General features: G+C 43.0%; 2 protein-coding genes across 9 annotated transcripts in view; one reads left to right on the forward strand and one right to left on the reverse strand.

Annotated features, from left to right (window-relative positions):
* The window catches only part of ATP1B4 (ATPase Na+/K+ transporting family member beta 4), a 41,131-nt gene extending 37,930 nt beyond the window's left edge, over positions 1 to 3,201 (forward strand). For all 5 annotated transcript variants that reach the window (XM_082207299.1, XM_082207298.1, XM_082207300.1 and 2 more), the window contains 3 exons: positions 241 to 297; positions 404 to 496; positions 1,869 to 3,201. In XM_082207299.1, the coding sequence (XP_082063425.1) occupies positions 241 to 297; positions 404 to 496; positions 1,869 to 2,030 (312 nt within the window). In that variant the 3' untranslated portion in view covers positions 2,031 to 3,201. The remainder of the gene's footprint in view (positions 1 to 240; positions 298 to 403; positions 497 to 1,868) is intronic.
* A 205-nt stretch (positions 3,202 to 3,406) lies between these two features.
* The window catches only part of LAMP2 (lysosomal associated membrane protein 2), a 29,042-nt gene continuing 11,850 nt past the window's right edge, over positions 3,407 to 20,598 (reverse strand). For 2 of the 4 annotated variants that reach the window (XM_082207267.1, XM_082207264.1), the window contains 3 exons: positions 20,438 to 20,504; positions 19,635 to 19,802; positions 10,033 to 12,575 (listed from right to left, as the gene is read on the reverse strand). In XM_082207267.1, coding sequence (XP_082063393.1) covers positions 12,433 to 12,575; positions 19,635 to 19,802; positions 20,438 to 20,504 — 378 coding nt within the window. In that variant the 3' untranslated portion in view covers positions 10,033 to 12,432. Of the gene's footprint in view, positions 7,166 to 10,032; positions 12,576 to 15,851; positions 17,839 to 19,634; positions 19,803 to 20,437; positions 20,505 to 20,598 lie in introns of those variants that run through there. The other 2 variants (XM_082207266.1, XM_082207265.1) reach the window with 2 other exon arrangements.

The following is a 20,598-nucleotide window of genomic DNA, read 5'->3' on the forward strand; positions in this document are numbered from 1 at the left end:
ACAAAACATTAGAGAAAAAGCCCATCCTTTGTTTTATTGTCTGGGAGACAACTCATGGTTTGCCAAACAAACCATGGAATACTTTATGTGCGAATCAAGGCAATGTATTACAGCTGTGTGTCCTCCTGTGCTTTGCAGACCTGCTGGAACCATATAGCAAAATAGGGCTTCATTTTAATCATAGGCTACCTTTTTTGTTTTTAATTCAAAGATAATTAAAAATACTGTCTTTTGTCATAGATTGTAGGTTATAAGCCTGGTTATGGGAATCCAGTGACTGTGAGCTGCAATGTACACGTGAGTCCTTTTCCACCTGATTGTATTGCTTATTGCAGGGCTGGCATCAGCAGCATGAATCCATACTGTGTTTATCTTACTCATGCCCCTATTTTTGTTAATGCAGAAAGGTGATGCGGCAGATATCAAGACAGTGGCTTTCTACCCATCTTCAACATTTGATCCCATGTACTTCCCTTACTACGGCAAGCACACACATGTAAGTAGAAATGCAGCTGTTGGGCAAACGTGCCTTTCACTTGCCTGGTTTTAGCAGTTTGCCAGGTAGCAGAGAATAAGAAGAGCAGTTTTTAAACAGAAGAGGAGAAAGAGGTCCAAAGTAGGCAGTGGGTAACTAGAGTTCTGAGATAGCAGAACGGATCGCACCACTTCAGAATGCAGTGGGTGGTGGGTCTCATTTTTTTGATGCTTCCACTTAATGGAAGTGTAGCACAGCTTCTTCCTGATGTGCTAGAGACCATTTGGGGGTGCAGGGCTGGGAACAGGGATTCTTTATTTAATGTGGGGAAAACATTCAACAGTGGCATACCCCCCTGTATTCTAAAATGGCACAGTTTACAGATGTGTTCAGTTGTAAGTCTAGACAAGGTCCTAATCTCCTGCAGTTGAATGTGTAAACTGACACCATTGTGACATATTGTAGTTGAGAGGATGTGCCAAAGTCTGTGACTTGTGTGCATGGTAGATATATATTAAAAACTTAGAAAGGGGGCAGCGTTCTGGGAAAAACTGACTTTGGTAATCACACCTACCCTTGAACCCAATACGCGATTTTTGCATAAGGTGCAGTTCCCGGAACGTAATCCCCACGTAAGTTGTGGGCTTATTGTAAAGCAGGGTATCTTAGGGAGGGTGTAGGGCAGGGCAGGTGACACCTACACCTCTGTCCTCCAACACCTCACTGTTCTTTACCATTCTCCAGCATCTGCCGCCTGAGCCATACGCTCCCCTCTTCTAACGTTGGGACAGGCTGTGCCAGTATACGCAATGAAGTATCTAATGCACTCATTCCTTTAGTGTAAGGATGTATACTTACACAATGGAACTTTCTTCCTTCCCCCCACCCCCTACACACCCCACACCACCCCCAGATCTGCTTCAGTCTATTGCACAAGGGTAAATCCTTGTGCTAATAGATTGAGTGCATTAAATTCCACTCTGTGTATACCTTGGAAGTTGAACGGAATCTGTTCCGGAAGTCCATTTGACTTCCAAAATGTTCAGAAACCAAAGTGTAGCTTCTGATTGGCTGCAGGAAGCTCCTGAAGCCAATCGGAAGCCGCAGAAGCCCGGTTGGACATTCGGCTTCCAAAAATAGTTCGCAAACCGGAAGAGTCACTTCTGGGTCTGCAGCGTTCAGGAGCCAAAACATTCGAGAACTAATCTGTTCAAAAACCAATGTACAACTGTACCTGTATCTGGCTCACGTGACATATATATTGGATTCAAGCCACAGAGCACTTTAGCTGACTTGCCCCCTGTTTACATTTTAGCCCAATCATTCTCCACCGAGCTATTCTGAGCCATCACTGGACATTCCTATTTCTCTCATCTGCTTATATTTTTTCCAGGTAAATTATACACAACCATTGGTGGGCATTCATTTTTCGGACGTGACAAAGGACAAAGAGATAAATGTTCAGTGCCAACTGAACGGCAAGGGTATCATCAACAACTTCAACAGTGACCGGTTTCTGGGGCGAGTAGTCTTCATGCTGAAAATCACAACATAGGCCAGAGCAGCATTTGCTATCGCTCTTCCAATGGCAAGCAAATCTTTCTCACCATGGAGGAGGGAAAAGAAGAAGAAATAGGCCATTCGCACACACTAGGAAAATTCAAACCTGATTTGGGGGGGGTTATTTGGCTTTCATAGCAAACGGAAAGAAATATGGATAACTCAAATCTAAATCTAAGTATAGGTGACATATTTTAAAACATCCATCCTACGAGCAAATGAACACATGTCATGTTGGAAAACGTTTATTAAAACATAAACACACACAATGTATTTATGTTAGATTTTTCACTGGCACATCAACAAGTGTGGTATTTGGTATTAAGCAAGCTATTTGGACTCTTAAAAGGAACCATTGCTATTGTCACTCACCCCCACCCTCACTGGGCCCAGGCAGATGCAAATCAGCTGCTCATCAATTAACAAACACCCCAAGGTTAATATGTTGTATGTGCACTTGAACTTGAGCAAGGGAGTCTGGAGATTATATAAACCTCAGAAATCTCCTCTCTGGATAGTTGTGTGTGTATTAGATTATTAAAAAGGCACATGCTCCAAGACTCGCTGCTCAAATGGAATATTCCATGTCCACAACTCCTCTGTTTGAGGCAGGCAGTTCACAAACACACCAATTTAGAAGTTAGAAAGCATAAATGTCGTGTTGATGACTATTGGCCTATCTACTGAGACCTCCTGGCTCTGATCTAGAACAGGAGAAATACAGCATGTTGGTTGCCTTTTGCTTTTCAAGCTCAGTTCTAAGTAGTGGCAATGACCTCTAAACAGCCCTGGGCCCACCCTAGCCAAGAGGTCATTTCCACCCCTGCATTTGCCTACAGAGAGAATGCTCTCATTTAGCTTACTGTTTCTGTGCACTGTAAACACAAAGTGTACATAGAGATAAATTATCTGGGTCTGCCCCTTGGCTCTGGTGTTCCTGTCCTCTGACAGCTCATTGTAGCCCAAGCCAACATGCTTTCTGTTAATGCTGTAACACTGATTTTTTTATCCATTTTGGCTGTGAGCAGCAAGGGCCAGGGCCAGATGGTAGGTTTAATCAGTGTAACTGGGAGTTTTGTTATGAATGTATTTTCACTTCGACCCCACACTCTTTGGAAAGGGTGGACTATAAATCAAAATGAATTAGTAAAAATCTTCATAATGTGCACTGACCCCATTTGTCTCTTTATTTGTGCAGCTTTTCAGACTGGGAGACTAAGGGTGGGGGAAAGTTGCCATCAGAACAGGCATCAAAGGTTGGTGTGGGATTGGGCTATGTTAACATGCATGCACAACACTTAACCTGAACTTGGAAAAGCTCATTCAAAGTTACACGTTTGTGCTCCAAGAATTATTTAACACAAAGTCAGGTTAGACAACCATGGTTGACTTTATTGTTTAGCACAGACATACGTCCATCTTCGTTATCACTTGCCATACATACTATGACAACATTTAAAGTGCTGGCTTGTTTTTAACATCAGAAGAAACTTAAAGTAGCTTTTGACAATTCAAAATACCATTGAGGGATATGCCATGCCTTCATGTTAAGTCATAGGGCAATTCAATTGAGTTGAGCTGGGTGTGTGCTGCACAATCCAGCTTGGGTACCACCTCATGCAATCATGAAGAAAATGGGCTAGGATGGGCTGCTGTGCGAAGCAGCAGGGGCAGATTTTGGTAATCTTTCATAATGTGGTGCCCTGTGCAAGGCCAAAATCTGGCATCTCCAAATGGATCTTCTCAATTTTGCACACATCCGCAGCTTTGCTTTGCATGGAGGAACCACCTGCACTGCCCTAAGTCCAGCACTGGAAACACTTGTGTGAGAGCCCCGGTCACCAGAAAGAAAACTGTGCAATGGCAATGGCATCATGAAGAAGGAGAGTAAAGTAGTGAGTCAGTAATTGAATGAATGAACACAGACAAAGCAACTGAGCCCCTACATTCTGGTGCTAAGTCACAGCATAGCAAGAGCCTGTGTCCTTTCAGATCACTGCATAGCCCCCTTCCCCTTCCTATCCCTCACATTCATCTGGACGTGAAAGTACATACCCATTCACTTCTATCAGCAATGGGAAACCTCCAGCCCATGAGCTTAATCTGGTCTGTCAGGTCAACCCATATGGCCTGTGAGACCCTTTTGGCCCAAGCCACACACACAACTTGATGTTATGTAAAGTCGGGTTTGCAAGCACCACTGTGGCTGTTGAGTGCTTGCATCACAATCAGATGATGTCTGGCACCTGCAAAGTACTGTGTCTTTGCCTATGTGGTATTATTTCAAACTGTGCAAGGAAAATAAAACATGTCAGTTGATTGACTCACACCCACTTGTCAAATTTGGTCCAAGGGGTGTAGTGGGAAGAGGTAAAGATTTGGCCTTGCCAGTCAGATGCATTTCCCCATTCCTGACTTAGGTAACTAGCCAGGGCAAAAACAGGTGGATTAGCGCTCTTAGCAAATCCATCTGCAACGACAACTTCCAGCATATACATTCCAGGTCTTTGTCAGGGATACAAGAGAGCAGCTGAGAGTCATGTGGTACCACTCACAGCACCTTGCACTTCTGCCTGATTTTATTATTGTGAACTGCTCCGAGTATCCTTGGGAATGAAAAATGACATACCAGTATGATAAATCAAGTTGTATTTACATTGGAGGGAGACTCTTCACATTACAAGCATGGGATGGGGACAGTGTGACTGTCCAAATGCTGGTTGACTCCTAATTCCCACCAAACAAAGCCAATGGTTGGGGCTGATGGGAGTTTTATTCCAACAGGGCTACAGATTCCTCCCCGACCCTATGGAATAGTGAAATGCCTACAAAAATAACCATCTGTGATGGAATCTCTAGCCAGGCAGCCAAGATTCTTCAGGCATACATGTATGGTGACTATCCTATGTTTTATGTGTCTTATGCAAACCTACTTATAAGTCTCATTGGCCTCAACAAGACTTACCTGCTTATACATCTCCAGAATGAGTAGCAAACTTCCATAGGCATTGACATTTTGCCTGTAATAGGTAGTACCTTGGTCACTGTAAATGAAGTATTTTGGACCTACCCAAAGCTAAGCTTCTGTGCTGTAAGTAATTGTACTGTGGGAGAAATAACCCACCTGTCCAGTAAACTTGTTTGACCTTTTCATTCTCTTTGAACAGGCATGTCTCCTTCCATGCAGCTTTGGTGTCAGAAGTAGTTTGATATGTGGGGTGACGTAGTTAAGGGGTGAGGCTCTTGCTCCAGAAATTCAGGTCCAAAGCTCCCGTGGGTGCATGGCAATTTGGGCCTTGTGCAAACTACTTGGGAACTTGTGGCCTTCCTGATGTTGCTGGACTACAACTCCCAGCATCTCAAATCACTGGCCAACAGTTGACCCAACAGCAGCTGGAGGTTCCCAGTCCCTGGAGAAGACACGGGGAAGTGGTAGAGCATCTGTTTTGCATGCAGAAGGTCCCAGAATCTCGAGGTAGGGTCTGGGAGAAACCCATATCTGAAACCCTGGAGAACGGTTGCCAGTCAGACAATACTAGATAGAATTTTGAGCTGTCTCGGTATAAAGCAGCTTTCTATGTTCCTACTTTGCTAGATGACCAAATAGCATAGTCTGCTATAAGGCAGCTGATTTACTTTCATCTACTAAGCCTGTTGCTTACAACTTGCATCATCCTCAACTATCCACCAAACGTTGGAATCCAATAGCACCTTGGAGGGTCACAGTTTCCCTACCCATGTACGAAGTGGCCACAGAAATTAAAGTTACAATCGACCTTTAACTAGAGCCTCACTCCCACAAATGTCGAAAACCTTTAAGGGGAAAAGCCGTTTCTCAGCAGTACAACATCTGCATTAAATGCAATAAGTCTTTGGTTAAATCCCAGGCATCTCCAGGTAGGGCTGGTTAGTTCTCCTACCCAAAATCCTGGAATGCTGCTGCTGGTCAGTGTAGACAGTATCAGGCAGTGCTTTTTTTCTGGGGGTATGCAGGGGTACACATACCCCTAAACATTTTTGTGAATCTAAGTTTGGCCTCATTGAGGGGCAGTATTTCAATATGAGTAGGAAAATGAGAGTACCCAAAAACATTTTTTAGAGGAAAAAAGCACTGGTATCAGGCCAGATCAGGGTGGTTCAATGCATAGCCTGAGGGTTGCCTGTGGCCCTTGGGACCTTTTTTGGTGGCCCTCAGCAACATTTGACACCTCATCCCCAGCCCTCCTGCTGCCTTCCCAAAGCTTGGTAACTGAGGCACTGGGCTTAGGGAAGGAGACTTGAGGGCTCTACAGGGTCCTAGGGTCCTTCATCCTCCTTCTCAAAGCCTATTTAGTGCTTTCACAGCTTTGAGAAGAAGGTGGGAGAGCTCTGGGACCTGCCCAAAGCCTTCCCAAAGCCCAGCCCCTTGCTTATCTGGCTTTGGGAAGGCAGAATGAAGGCTGGGTGCATCTGTCAATTTTTGGCCTCACTCCCCTTCCTGTGCAAGGCAGTGTGCAGCCCGTGGGTTCCATGTCGAAAACTCTTGCGGCCCACTTGGTATGAAAAGTTGGACCGCCCACAGTCTTACTTGGTATAAGGAAACTTCCTCTGACATTTGCTGCTGCTCCCTAAAGCTGTAAACGCCCCCGAAAGTTTGCTATCTGTTTCAATACCCACACAATAACTAGAATCCAGGAAATGCAAATCGGAAGCATAAGCTGAAGAGGGATGAGATTTGTTTCCAACACTTCTTTCTTCAGAAAACAATCAGTCTTGTTTTCAAGTGGTGAAGGGGAGTCCAAAAAAAAGATTCTCAAAGGAGGCAGCAGCCTCAGTCAGCAGTTCCTACCTCCTGTTGTATGCACAAAATATATTTACCTTGCTTGTGTGTGTTTTCCTTCTTCTTTTCTTTTACTGTAAGAAAACCATGAGCTCGAAAGTCTGTTAAGGGTACGGGGCGAGCGGAAACAGAAAGGAAGAAAAGCAGAAGCAGCAGCAGCACATAACAGGGTTATACAGCTTGGTAGCCACTGTCACTTTTCCGCCTTCCGATCATATAAAAGACAAAGGCAAAAACAATAAGGAGTCCGATGATCACACCCACCACAATAGGGATGATAAAGAGGAAATCAGAACTGGTACATTCTTCAGCTGTAGGAAGACAAGATTGAAAAAGAGAGGAGGGAGAGGGAGAACACAGAGCGAGGGACAGGAAGTTAGTGAAGAGAGCAAGCATCTGAGCACAAATTAGCAAAAGCACAAGTGACATATTTGCAACTCTTGTTTCCTAATGTAGGCCCCATCTACACTACACATTTAAAGCGGCATCCTGTCAGTTTAAACAGCCATAGAGGCTGTCCCCCCCCCAAAAAAAAAACATTCTGGGAGCTGTAGTTTGCTAAGGGTATTCAGTGTTTTTAGGATGCAGGTGGCGCTGTGGGTTAAACCACAGAGCCTAGGACTTGCTGATCAGAAGGTCGGCGGTTCGAATCCCCATGACGGGGTGAGCTCCCGTTCCTCGGTCCCTGCTCCTGCCAACCTAGCGGTTCGAAAGCACGTCAAGGTGCAAGTAGATAAATAGGTACCGCTCCTCTGGAGGGAAGGTAAACGGTGTTTCCGTGTGCTGCTCTGGTTCACCAGAAGCAACTTAGTCATGCTGGCCACATCACCTGGAAGCTGTACGCCGGCTACCTCGGCCAATAAAGTGAGATGAGCACCGCAACCCCAGAGTTGGTCACGACTGGATCTAATGGTCAGGAGTCCCTTTACCTTTATTCCCCCTAACAGGCCTACAATGACCAGAGTAGTTTAACAGTCAAAAGGCTTCCTACGAGGGAAATCTGCGAATTCTGGCTGTGAGGAATTGGGGTCTCCTAACAATTATCCGCACCCTTAACAAACTACACTTCCCAGGATTCTTGGGGGGGGGAGGAAGCCATGCCTATTTAAAATGGTATGCTGTTGCTTTAAATCTATAGTGCAGGTGGGGCCCAAGTTTATGATTTCGTTTCTCCGGCCAGTCACCTTTGAAATTTTGGAACATCTCCAGTGCTTGGTGTGTAAAACGGAACCAGTGAAACTTGCGCCGATGTGCCCACCAGCTAGACTCACAGGGATGTCAGGAAAGCCAACAGATGACCTTAAGATTTGCCTGTTTTATTTATTTGCTGCATTTCTAACCCAAGGATCCCAAGGTGGCACACATCTTTCTCCTTCATCCCTCCATTTTACCCTCACAACCTCCCAGTGAGAAAAGGTTAAGCTGAGAGATGGCGACAGGCCTAAGGCCACCCAGGGAGCTCCATGGCTTGTGTGGGGATTTGAACTCTAGCCTCAAAAGTCCTGGCACAACACACTTAACCACTACAGTATGGTGGCTCTAAATATAAATATTTGCCGGTTTTATAGGAAGGCACACAGCTAAGGAAAAGCAAAAAACCCCACACCTGAAGTCTAGATTTAGATTAAATATGTAGTTCTGTCTCTTTTCCTCATCACTACAGGACACCCCATTGCCTCACTCCTGATAAATACAGTAGACTCCAGAGTACTTATCTAGTGATATGTGCAAGTCACTTTAGCATTATGATCAGTGAAGTATTAAAGCTCAGCTCTGAATGCTTTTGCAGTTAGCACAGATTTTCTTCATTCTGTTTGCAGTGGCTTCCACGCTCTAGGAGGAGGAGCATATTTCCTTTGACCTCATTCTTAGAACTTGTGACCGGGTTTAGGAGCAGAGCTAGCCGTCCTATGAGACAAGAGTGAGGCTGCCGCCTCTGCGGATAAATGCAGGGAGTGGGCAGGGCAATGTCTGCCAAGCACTCCCTCAGCCAGGCGGCTGACCTCAGCTGCAATGGAGTACATTCTGCTGCCAGTAGGTAGGATTGAACTGCTTTTGTACACATAATAGGGAAGAGACGTCACTTTGTTCTTTAGCCACAGGCAGCAAATTGTCTTGGACTGGTCATGGTTAAGAACCGGAGGGTTTCAGCCCTGCACAGGATTTTAGCATGTTTCAAAAGGGAAATCTCTCCCAATTGTCCATGCATTACTTAGGTTGCAGTCCTAAGCATCATTACTAGGGAGCACATCCCACTGAACTCAGTGGAACTCATTAAGTAAACATAATTAGAATTGGATTGTGAATTGCTGTTAGCTGTTAGGTGATGTAGAGTTGCTTTCAGCATGAGATCAATGACATCCACACCTTTTAGAAAGCATGGTTTCCACCAAAGAATCCTGTTAACTGTAGCTTACCTACCCCACAAAGCTACAATTCCAAGTACCCTTAACAGACTGCATTTCCCGTGATTCATCAGGAGAAGCCACGTGCTTTAGATATACGGTGTAGATGTGATTCAAATATTTTCTGTAAACAGATCACTTTGCCATCTGGCCATCTGACAGGGAGATAACACATGTCTGTGCTACAGAAAGGAAAGTAACTCTCTACATTTATCCATGAGTTACAATAAACTGAAGATTTAGCACCATCCTGCAGAAACAGCAGGAAATACTGTATTAGGCAAAGAGGAATTTTAAAACAGAAAGTAAGGAGGCAAAGAGAACAAAATGGTTAATCGTTGGCTACATAAGGAACAAGTTATTAAATTTTCTCAGCATTTACTTTATTATTATTATTATTATTATTATTATTTACATTTCTGTACTGTCCTTTATCCGAAGATCGCAGGGTGGTTTAGAATATAAAAACAAAAAAATGCATATCATAATAACAAAAATGATAATCCCATGCACAGTTTAAAAGATCATACATTGTTTACTAAGAGTTCTCTGCAGGCAGATGTGCAGGAAAAGGTGGCAGGAATACCTGTCTAGTTGTGTTGAAACAGCTTTGCAAATAGCCACTAGCCCATGATGGGTCGAAGTCTCCTCCAGGATGCCAGATAGCAAATCTCAATGGAAGTTACTTCATTTTAAGTAATAAATCCATGCAAGAGATATACTAACACAGGTACATGGCAGCAAAATAACTAGTCTGTTTTGGGGTTAATAACTTTTTGTTTTTTGGCCAGGCTGTACTGACTCACCCCCCAAAGGTCTAAACTCTGTTAAAGCAACTTATTGTAACTTGCTTAATTCGCAAAATCCCAGCATCATCCCAGCCTCAAAAAAGTCTGATGCTGGTGCCTTGAAATTGGGAACTGACCTCTAGTCTGAGCCAGGAAGTTCCCTTATCTCTACACAAACAAGACAGGAGAAATATGGCATCTCAAACTCCATCTGTGTATGAACTGCAAGGCCACTACTGCCTGTCATGATGATGTTTGCCTCAAGGAAAGAAAGAACAAGATAGAGCATGAGATAGGCTCTGTGCCCTGTTCTCCTTTTGCAGAGTTGATGGGAAAGCTAAAATATTATTATGATTACTTATTGCATTACTTCCTTTTTTCAGAGAAGGCGACACCAAGTGACCCAAAAATTAAAACCAAAACATAAAAACCAGAATAAAACTAAAACCCAACAGCACATCTGCAATATATATAAAAGGGCAGGTATAAGTAACTCAACACCCCCGCCCAATAAAAAGGCAAGCAAAAAAGAGACCACCATAGAAATACCAAATACCCTCCACATTTAACGATTGAAAGCTTGGATGAATAGGAATGCCTGATGCCTGAAAATGGATAATAATGGCATCAGGAATGCCTCATGGGGAAAGCATTCCACAAACAGGGAGCCACCACTCAAAAGGCCTATACTTGTTTTGCCACTTTCTGCACATGGAGAAGGGCCTCAGATGAAAAATGCAAGCTGTGCGGTGGCTTCTGTGGGGAGGAGAGGCAGTCTCTAAGGTATTGGGGGTCACGAACTGCATAAGGCTTTGCACAGGTTGAAGCCAGCACTTTAAATTGAGCCTGGAAACTAACTGACAGCCAGCAGAGTTGTTCCGGAATTGGCATCTATGCTTGGACTGCCTTAAACAGGTGCACAATCTTGCTGCGCAATTCTGCACCAACTGCAGGTCCCAAGCAGTCTTCAAAGGCAGCCCCACGTGTAACAAGCTTCAGTAATCTAACCTAGAGTTTAACAGTGTGTAGGCAACAGAATGTCAACACTTTAAATAGCAAGAGGCTTGGATTTCAGAAGCAGCCTTGGGGAAGATTTTCAAGGAAGCCTCTGGAAGAAGAGCCAGATAATAATCATAAGGCTTCACCCAGCTCCCCTGCTGCTTGAATAATAAGGCAAGTCAGTTTATTATCATAACATTTTCAACTTCCAGAATATTACAACATCCTCATAAACATTTTTTTTGTTTTTGTTATTACAGGAAGTCCTTAAACAAAGTTAAGGATCCTGACTTTCTTTCTTTCTATGTACAGTACTAAACATAGTTATGATGACCCAAAGGCTATCTTGCCTTATAGCAGGAAGGGGAGCTGTGGCCTTCCAGATATTGTTGGAGTCCAACTCCCATCATAGCCAAAGGTCAGATGGCAATCGTACTCCAGCATCATCCATCTGGAGTGCCACAGGTTTCCCATCTCTGCTTTACATAATTGAATGTTTCTTTCAGTAACAGTGTTCATTTTTATTTAAAAGCATATATTCTGTTCTTCTGCACCAGGAAGGGACGTCAAGGCAGCTATTTTAGTAAACAGTGCACAAGATGAAAAGCCAGTTCTGCCAAAATGATAGGCAGTGTATTACATGCACAATGACTCTATAAACACAGTTATTTAACACAACCCACAGCAAGACAACTGGTAGTCGTTCACAAACATTAGAATGAGGCTACAGCGAGTGCCCTATTTTATATAATGCTGGCTGGCACAACTAGAGTAATGTTTGGACTATTACTATTTTTTTAGTAACAGGGTATAAGTCACTTCTGAAAAGTAGAAAACTCAAAATGCTCAATTAATGGTAGAGGGACCCAATAATGCAAAATATTTACTTCACAAAATCAGGAGGTAAATGGCTTAAGGCCTTTTTAATACACATCACTCAAGAAGCCCCATAATAAGTCCACAACATTTCATTCATCAGATTCCCACCTGAGCTTTAAAATACGCTCAAGACCTGCTTGCTTGTGTTTAAAGCTGTTGTAAAGTCTGGTTTCCTGCACAGGCAGCCTTGTGTCCGTTTGCAAACTACGGCATGCAGGAAATCAGTATTAGTTTTGCATCAGGTCTGAGAGGACAAGACATCTGAGGTGGCTTTGTGCCATCATGGTAGTTGGCACTGCAATGATTTGTTTTTTTGGAAAAAAGTACATTTGGCTTAAGCTGGCCTATCCACATTCAAAACAAGTCACTTCACACTTAATTATTACGAGCACACAGTAGGCTTGTCTCTCTGAACAACATGTGTGTGACAACAGAACACTCTTCTGGTGCAAATCACTCCTCAGCGGGTTGAAAGTGGAAGTGCTCAGCCCAAACTGCATCCCGCTTTTACAGCTGCTCATAGCCAGCATTATGACGAGTTTTGCGGCCGACAAAATAAGCCATAAGAACGAGAGCAATTAATCCTGCCAGACATGCTCCCACCATAATGGGCACAAAGAAGTAGTCCACCTCTGGGATGCAATCTTCAGCTGGATGGAGAAAGGGTAATAGGAATGTTAAGCAGTTGAGAGGTCCCGTTTGGATGACAAAGTAATTCTGCCCCCTTCCCATTTGCGCCATGTGTGGGAAACCTAGAGGCCTTCAGTGTGGGCATGCAAGCACCCAAGCTGCCTTCTCAGTTGACACTCCTCCAGATGCACTATCTCCAGCCCACCAAATAGCCTTTTGGTGGCGGGGGGGGGGGGCACAACTGTGTTGGAAGGAGGGATTGTGTTGGGGAGGATGACATACCAGGATATTTATCCCCACCAGTCATATTCCTGGCATAAACTCCATTCCTCCCTGAGCAGCTATCAGCAGCAGGTTATAACCCAAACCCAAACATTTTCTTTCCCCACACCCACCCCACTGTGTGTACATGGTCTCAGTGCTGGGCCCGAGGCGCAAAAAGGTTCGGTATCAAAGTAAACTATTCTGCAATGCATTTCCACCATGGATATTAAAACAAAGAACCTTACTGGGACAAAACTGTTTTCTGTTGCTCAGGACCCTGTTTCCATAAATAGTGAGCTAGATGTTTTCTGGGAAGGCCAAAACCAGGGCCTTTTGCAAAAATAATTTCCTGGGCTAACCCTGGCCTTCCGTGGTCCTCATCACTCCCCAAAAGTTGTAACTTTAGCTGAAGGTAGCATACTAACACGAAACACCTCTAGGGCTATTAGAAATGTGTGCAGCTATCTTACATCCAAAATGCCAAGAATTTGGTGGAATGTTAGGGTATCATTGCAGACCACAAAATTGGGCCCAAATCTACCCAAACATGGAGGCTCAGAGAGCCCATTTTATGAGGTACAAATTCAGGCAATCTGCAAAATTCCTCCACTTTGCTCAGGAGTTACTGAATTAGGATGTCACAGAGTTTACCCCTTACAGGAAATACTATGCTACCAAACATAGAAGTAGTTTACCCATTTTAAAGTACAGAATGTGTGTCTCTAGCTGCAGAAAATACAAAGATTATTTACAGATGCAGTCCTTCCCACCAACAGTAGGAACTTGGAAGCTCTATTTCCTTCTTCCAAATGCATATGACGACATAGTTTGCAAACATTCTCTTTCCCTAACTGTCCAATCTTTTTGCTATCCAGCAACTGTTGGGGTGCCGGACTATTGCCTCTCCAGATGTTGGACAACTCCCACCAGCATGAGAGTTAGCTTTCACCAACAGCTGGAGGATCAAAAGTTCCCTGTCCCTGCTATGACATTATTGGGACTGTGACTGTAAAAACGAGCAGACTGTAAAAATGAGCAGATAATTCTGCTGCCGCAAGAAGCAACACCTACGTATACTTAAAAAACTACCCTTTTTATACTGGACATGTATTACAAGCATAGGAGTGCACTAGTTCACTTTCAGAGTGCCTGTGATTTTCTAGAGCTAGCCTAACACAACTGAAAGGAGCTTCTCTTACTACTATGCGTGTTTCCAGGATCTGCAGCCTGATTCCAGCCATGCTGATTTGAAAGCCTTGCCTCTACTTCAGCGATACTTCAAGCACAAGGTCAGACAGCTCAGCCTTAAGCCCATTTAAGCAGGAGATGGGGAACCAATCACCATTCAGATGTTCAGTTGCTGGGCTCCCACTCCCCTCTTACTTGGCCATTAACTGCAACGGCCAGGGCTTCCGGAAGCTGCAGTCCAATAGCATGCAGAAGAGTACAGGTTGCCCATGCCTGATTTAGACCATGCACATCTTATGACAAGGCTAACGATTGTCCTAATGCTACTCTCTAGGGATGTGGCTGCCCTGAAAGTGTCCTAACAGCAGCCCAAATCTTAGCTCCAAATGAGTGCCCAGATACAGACAGTAAGTCATACATGTGTACCTTCCCGGATACCACCTAGTCTAAGGGGGTTTCAGGGTAGTTTTGAAGGACATCAGCTAGTTTATACACCTGATGCCTTCTAGTCCAAGCCAAAGATAGGAAGGACTTGGCCCCACATTCTAATCCTCCATGCATAAGGCAGCTTGGCCATATTAGCTGCAAGCCACCATTTTATACAATGCAACTGATAAATAGTACAAGAACACCCTAACTGAGTGAATCAAGCTGCCCTGATATATACTACATGGACAATGTAATATGGGTCCATCTATTGATGCTACAAATTCTATGCCCAAGTGAGTGCTTTCAGAACATCTGAGAATGCAGGGTTCAGCTATTAACATGGTTTTCCCAGCTCTTCCTGTTTCTTTTCAGATAGGATAAAAATATGGTATTAAAGACATCTAAGTGTATAAAGAGGATTTGTGGAGAGGCAGAATCTAGGCAATATTATAGTCTGCACTGGAATGAATCTTAGGAGTCTAATCCTAACTACAATCCAGTCGTGCGTAGCTTACATATTTAAACCCTGCAGGATTGCAAAAGCTGCATGTTAGTGTGTCCTGCTGGATGAGCTCAAGGTCCAGCTTGCCCAGGATTATTTACTCTGTCTGGTCTACTTAGTCTACCTTTTAGCCATCTCTGCTTTTAGAGCCAACTTTTGGACTTGCAATCATATTAGTTAAAAATAGCAAGGAAGGATTTGCCAGGCCCACAGAACATGGGGAGTGGAGGTTTAACCTTTTCCTCTCATGCCATGGTCCTGATGTCCCCACTCTGTTATTTTTAACTGATGCATCAGCCCTCACAGGGAAGTCTGCACTGGTGCCAACAGAGGCTTTTCTATCCAGACCAGGAGCAACTTTTTAGGGTTCTTAAATTTCTCAGGATTGCATCAGGGAGGAAAAGTTTTAAACCTCCCCATCTTCTGCGATCCTCATATGCTCCCCCCGTGCCCTCACAAGCTTTTGCTATTTTTAACTGCAAGTGATGAGCTGATGTCGTCTGGCTTAGCCCTTGCAGCAGTAGCTTTCAAACTGTGTTCCAGGAAAATGGAGAAAAAGGCGACCGTGGAGTTTCAAAAATGGAGATAAGACAAGGGACAAAACGTTCTTAAGAGACAGTTTCCCCACCACTACAGATCATCCTCTACACTGTGCAAAGCAGACACAGGATGCATTATAGGGTGCAGTCGAAAGAGCCCCTCACCCCAATCTGTGGGTATACTAGGACTTCTGTAGGGTTTCCATGATAGATGCACCAATAATTCAATCAGCAGGTAAGTTACCTGGAAGGAGCCATCTGGAAAACCAAAGCTTTATAGTAACACATAATCTACTGTCCAACCTTAGAGAGAGGGCAAAGGTGATTGAGGAGACTTTCCAGAAAAGCTTTTCAATCAAGCAATGTGACCAAGCTTCCTTAGGAACAGAAGATTCTTTATTAAAGCATTTTGTGCACAGACAATCAAGTCCTTACGTAGAAATACAATTATATAAGAAAGACAGTGGCTTCAACAGATTAAAGCAGACATTAAAGTTTCAGGTGTTTTAACACAAACCAGTCACTTTTAAGCTGTACAGATTTTAAATAGAAAAGCTCGTGTGCTTAGCAGAAGCATTTCTATACCTTCAAGATGAAGGTGTGCACTTTGCTTAGCTTTCCAGGACACATTTTTGCCATCATTTCTGACCCACTGTGTCTGGTCTAAATCTGTTATGGCATATGTGCAATGACAAATTGCTATGACAAATTCAGTAAGCTGGTACATGTTAACACAAACACACATGCAAAAATCATCAGATTGCCAAGCCAAGGAAAGACTTTTCTAGCAGACAGCTCACAAGAGTGATTTAAGCAAGTTGATTTATGTTTGGAGGAGGAAACACAAGCAGATAAATTGCAGCATGGGTGGGGATTGCCACCTTGTTCTCTTCATTCTTAACATAATGAGGCACGAGGGCTAAAGGGCCACAGTGAATTAATCCTTGATTTAAGGGGAATCCCACTCTTACTCATCTAGGCTAGAGGATTCCAAACCGAGGTGGTTCTGAACAGGCACAATTTAAACTCTCAGAACAGATGGTTCACTTTTGGAGGGTACTCTACACATTTAGAGAATCAATTGTTGCAGAAACTCTACATATTTCAGTGGTCTTTTATGTAACTAAATCTCTTACTGGAAACTTGAGTGGTACATTGTACACCAAAGTCATTTGCTGCAAAATATAGAGCAGAAACTTATTTTTGATCACGTTTTCTCACCCTGCCCATGGCAGTATACTTCAGGTAGCAGCTTGCCCCAAATGTAGTGATAATCATGAATCTTATTTTTTTAATATCCAAGATTGTATAACCAAGAACATAGTTTTCATTTTAGCACACAAGTATAAACAGACTTTTAACAGCTTCAAGCCAGTATCAATGGCTGCAATGGAACCAAAAGACTTTTAACAGCAAGCCCAGTTATTTGCTGTAAAAGTTAAGGGCACTTTGAACTCTGATTCTCTCTCTCTTTTATTTTAAAGAAAGGAATGAGAATGCTAAGATGAAGGGTTCCTCCTCTATCCCTGCAGATAGCAAGAAAGCAATACTAAGCTCCCGCAAGATCCAGCTCTGCGGTTTTCCAAATGACCAGGTAGAACAGGACAGTAATTAGGATTTACAAGCTTCAGAAGTTACTAGTGCCATGGTGCTAGTAAAGGAAAAGCTTTTACATCCTTGCCGGCATTATTCAGGTTTGCTTGGGCCGAGGTGGCTACAAAGGGATTTTAATGAGCTGGAAAAATGCCGCTTAAGCACTGCACAGCTCCCCTGGCTGGTATCCTAGGCTACAGTCACTAAGTCAGCCAGGTTACCTTTCAGTTGTAAAGGATGGAGTGTACAAAGCAGTAAGTATAAACCCCAGCTTTTCCATGCTGTTCTGATACTCTAAGTGGGTCACCCTAAGTGTAATTGCTTTTTGTACCATTGCCTGTTTTGCAGGTATATTTCCACACATGAAATTCGCACACAAACGTATTTGCAAGGTTAATTTTCCATGGGCTGGTTTTGACATGGCCATTAGTCAGTCCCAATACATTTTTATGATGTCCTTATTATGTTCAGAAGAGGTACGTTCTTGATCATGTTTTGTTTTGGGGGGCCATCTCCACAGTTTTAAGGAGGAGAGAATCGTGGACCTTTTTGGTGGCTGGTTTCCATTTGGGAGCTTGCACTTTTCTTTAGACATCACAGCCAAAGCCAAGAACAAGTCACACAAAATTTACAAGGTTTGATATCCGGGTTGGCTTTGTCTTCTGCCAAGCGCGTAAGCAATCACTATAAGCATAATCAAGCCCATAAGACCAGCGCCAACTATAACTGGGATTAGATAGGTGTCATCATCCAGCAAACATTCTCGTGCTGTAGACAAGAAAGGTGGGAGAAAATATATATATGATGTCTGCCAAGAGCTATGCCTTCGCCTTTATGCGAGCAGCATTACAATCCTACATGCTAGAATTCTGGCCTTTGGTCTGACAAACAACCAAGTTATCCCAACCCTCTCTAGACTTGGAAAACAGAAGATTTATTAGATAACTAAAATGATTCAAAATTTGCAGATATATGCCTGAAGTTACTAAGCTTACAAGAAAATTTTGTTAGAAATCAAATGCTTGTCATATTAAGTTAAAAAGAATCCTGATGGATCAGTCCAACATCCTGTTCTTGCAGTGACCAGGAGATGCTCGTGGGCAGCTCACAGGAAGTGTCTGGGTGCAATAACACCCTGTTGTTTACAGCAACTGGTATTCAGAAGCATACAGCTTCTGGGAGTGGAGGGATAATGTAGGAATCAGGGTTGGCAGTCACAGGCAGGCTTATCCTTCATTAACTTGACTAATCCCCCTTTTTAAAGCCAACAATTTTCACCTTAGATGACTGATGGAAATACCAAAAGATTGCACCAAAGAGCCTCGTTTCCTAGCACTAGTTTAGATCAAGGGTTGAATTCAGGTACTGGGACACTGGTTCATCCAATTAAATTAAAATCTTTCGGCTATAGAAAGGATTTTGTGGGTATGGAGAATGAAGCAAGTTTAGAATTCATTTTTGGGGAGCTCACAGGTAGCATGTCAAGATTAACCCTGATTATGGCTATAAAAACTATGAATGCTATAAAGGAAAAATCTATTTTTCTATATTATAGTAGATCGATTTTTGTGGTAAATAGAAGATGCTTATTCCTAATTGCAGAATACATTATGCCTCAAAGAAATGTTATCTGAATCCTGAAATACTGGGGGGGGGGGGATTGGGGGGCAAATTTACATTTATATCTTTAATCACTATTGCTCTTGCAATATAGTTGGGGGTTTTTTGGGGGGGGGTGACAAGCAAGTCTGATGCCTAACATTTATTATTCTGTAACTACCGGGCTCAAAGGCTTTTTGAAAGCTAACCATCAAGCCAGATTCAAATAAATGAATGAATAAATGAACAAATGCCACATAGAAAAAGCCTCTGCTTTTGGAGAGTCACCTGCCAATGGTTAGAACGTGACATGCACTTGTCTGAATCAGGTTTGCTCTTTAAGATCCACTCCGTCCTTCAAATAATTCCCCCTTCTCAGAAAACAAAAAATAAGTGTAACCTTAGAACCACACTAACAGTACACAAATACAATCCCAGGTTATGTCAGAACTGAAAGCTATCGGCTGCAATAAAACAGGCTTACTATTTAATTGCAAGGTTGATCTCTGCCAGGATATCCCTCCATAGGAATGGTGCAGCTGGGAGAGGGCTTTGCCCCAGCTCTTACAGATCTCAAATTCAACAGCAGCAATTTAGTCAAGATATACTCACTCCCACCAATAGTACTTTTGACAAAACCTGCATTTCCATTATTTCTAGCACAGCTGTAAGTTTAACTACTGCACAGCATCCAATTGCTCCCTGAGAGCCAGCCAAGATACTATTCATTGCATTTTATTGTATTATCTATATATTGTAAATAATTTTAAGAGTTAAGCATAAAGCAATATACAAGTCAAATAAAATTAAACGGCTCACTTGCTGGGCTCAATAAATCACTTTTCAAGTAAACAGTGAGTTTTCTTTGCTGTTTTATACCCATCTAAAACTTTGGTCTTTAAACTCAAAAGCTTCCGAAGGCTGCTTTTTGGGGGGAGGGAAGGGGGAGAGGGATTCATTCTTACCTATGGAGAACTGGCCATTCTGTACTTGAAATGGCTGGATCCTTAAGTTGAAGACGTGCAGGCTACATGAAGGAGTCACTACAAGAGTCTCCTTTTTTCGACACAAGTATGAGCTTCCGAGGGAGGCCTCCCAGAAAGTGAGATTGTCACTTGCAGCATACTGCGTTCCTGTGGAGGAAAAAGACGTTTTGCGTGAAAACTTGCAGGGGTACAGTTTATAAGCTCCCATTTCTAAAAGTACTACTGCGGGCCAATTTTGTTCGAGGGGGCCTATTAACTGGGGAAATTTACCTGCTGTGAAATGTTTACAAAATGAGGAGATCTGAATTGAATTTATTAGAGGATAATCAGTTTTCAAATCAGGGCTGTAGTAAAATGCCACACTCAAATTTGCTACTCCATTTGTGTGTGGCAAAACAAGGAGAACTTGGCTGATTTTGTGGGTGTCTGAATTCTGTGAACAATTTCAGAGGGAGCACCCACTTGCTTTTTTTAGGCAGTAAGGTATTTTCTCATGGTGCCTTGATGCCACAAGGTGATCTCTTGTTGACACTGCCATCTTGGGTGGCAAGGAAACAGCCAACCAAAAAAAGTCGCTGCATTTTATGGCCCGTGAAATCTGCCTTTCAGTTTCTCACACAAGGATACCTTTGACTCAAAGCAGAGTGGCCTTAACTTTGCATTAGCCCTAGTATGCATACAGCCAGCTAAGTACAACCAAGATGTTGGCACATTAAAATGTTGCTTAAATACTGAGACTAAGTAAAAAGATCTGACTTGACAGCTTACAGCTAGAATCTTACCATTTACAGGGTTGGTCACAGTGACGTCCACCGCTTTCAGGTAAAATCTTTCAAAGCTTGTGTTCTTCTGTTTAAGCAAGCAATTCATCAAGTTACATATACAACCTAAAAATACCTTTGCAAAACTTTCTAGTTCAGCATCAGACAGAATTTAAGAAGTT

The sequence above is a fragment of the Podarcis vaucheri genome (genome assembly GCF_965113315.1).
Source record: "Podarcis vaucheri genome assembly, chromosome: Z".
NCBI classification, from domain to species: domain Eukaryota; kingdom Metazoa; phylum Chordata; class Lepidosauria; order Squamata; family Lacertidae; genus Podarcis; species Podarcis vaucheri.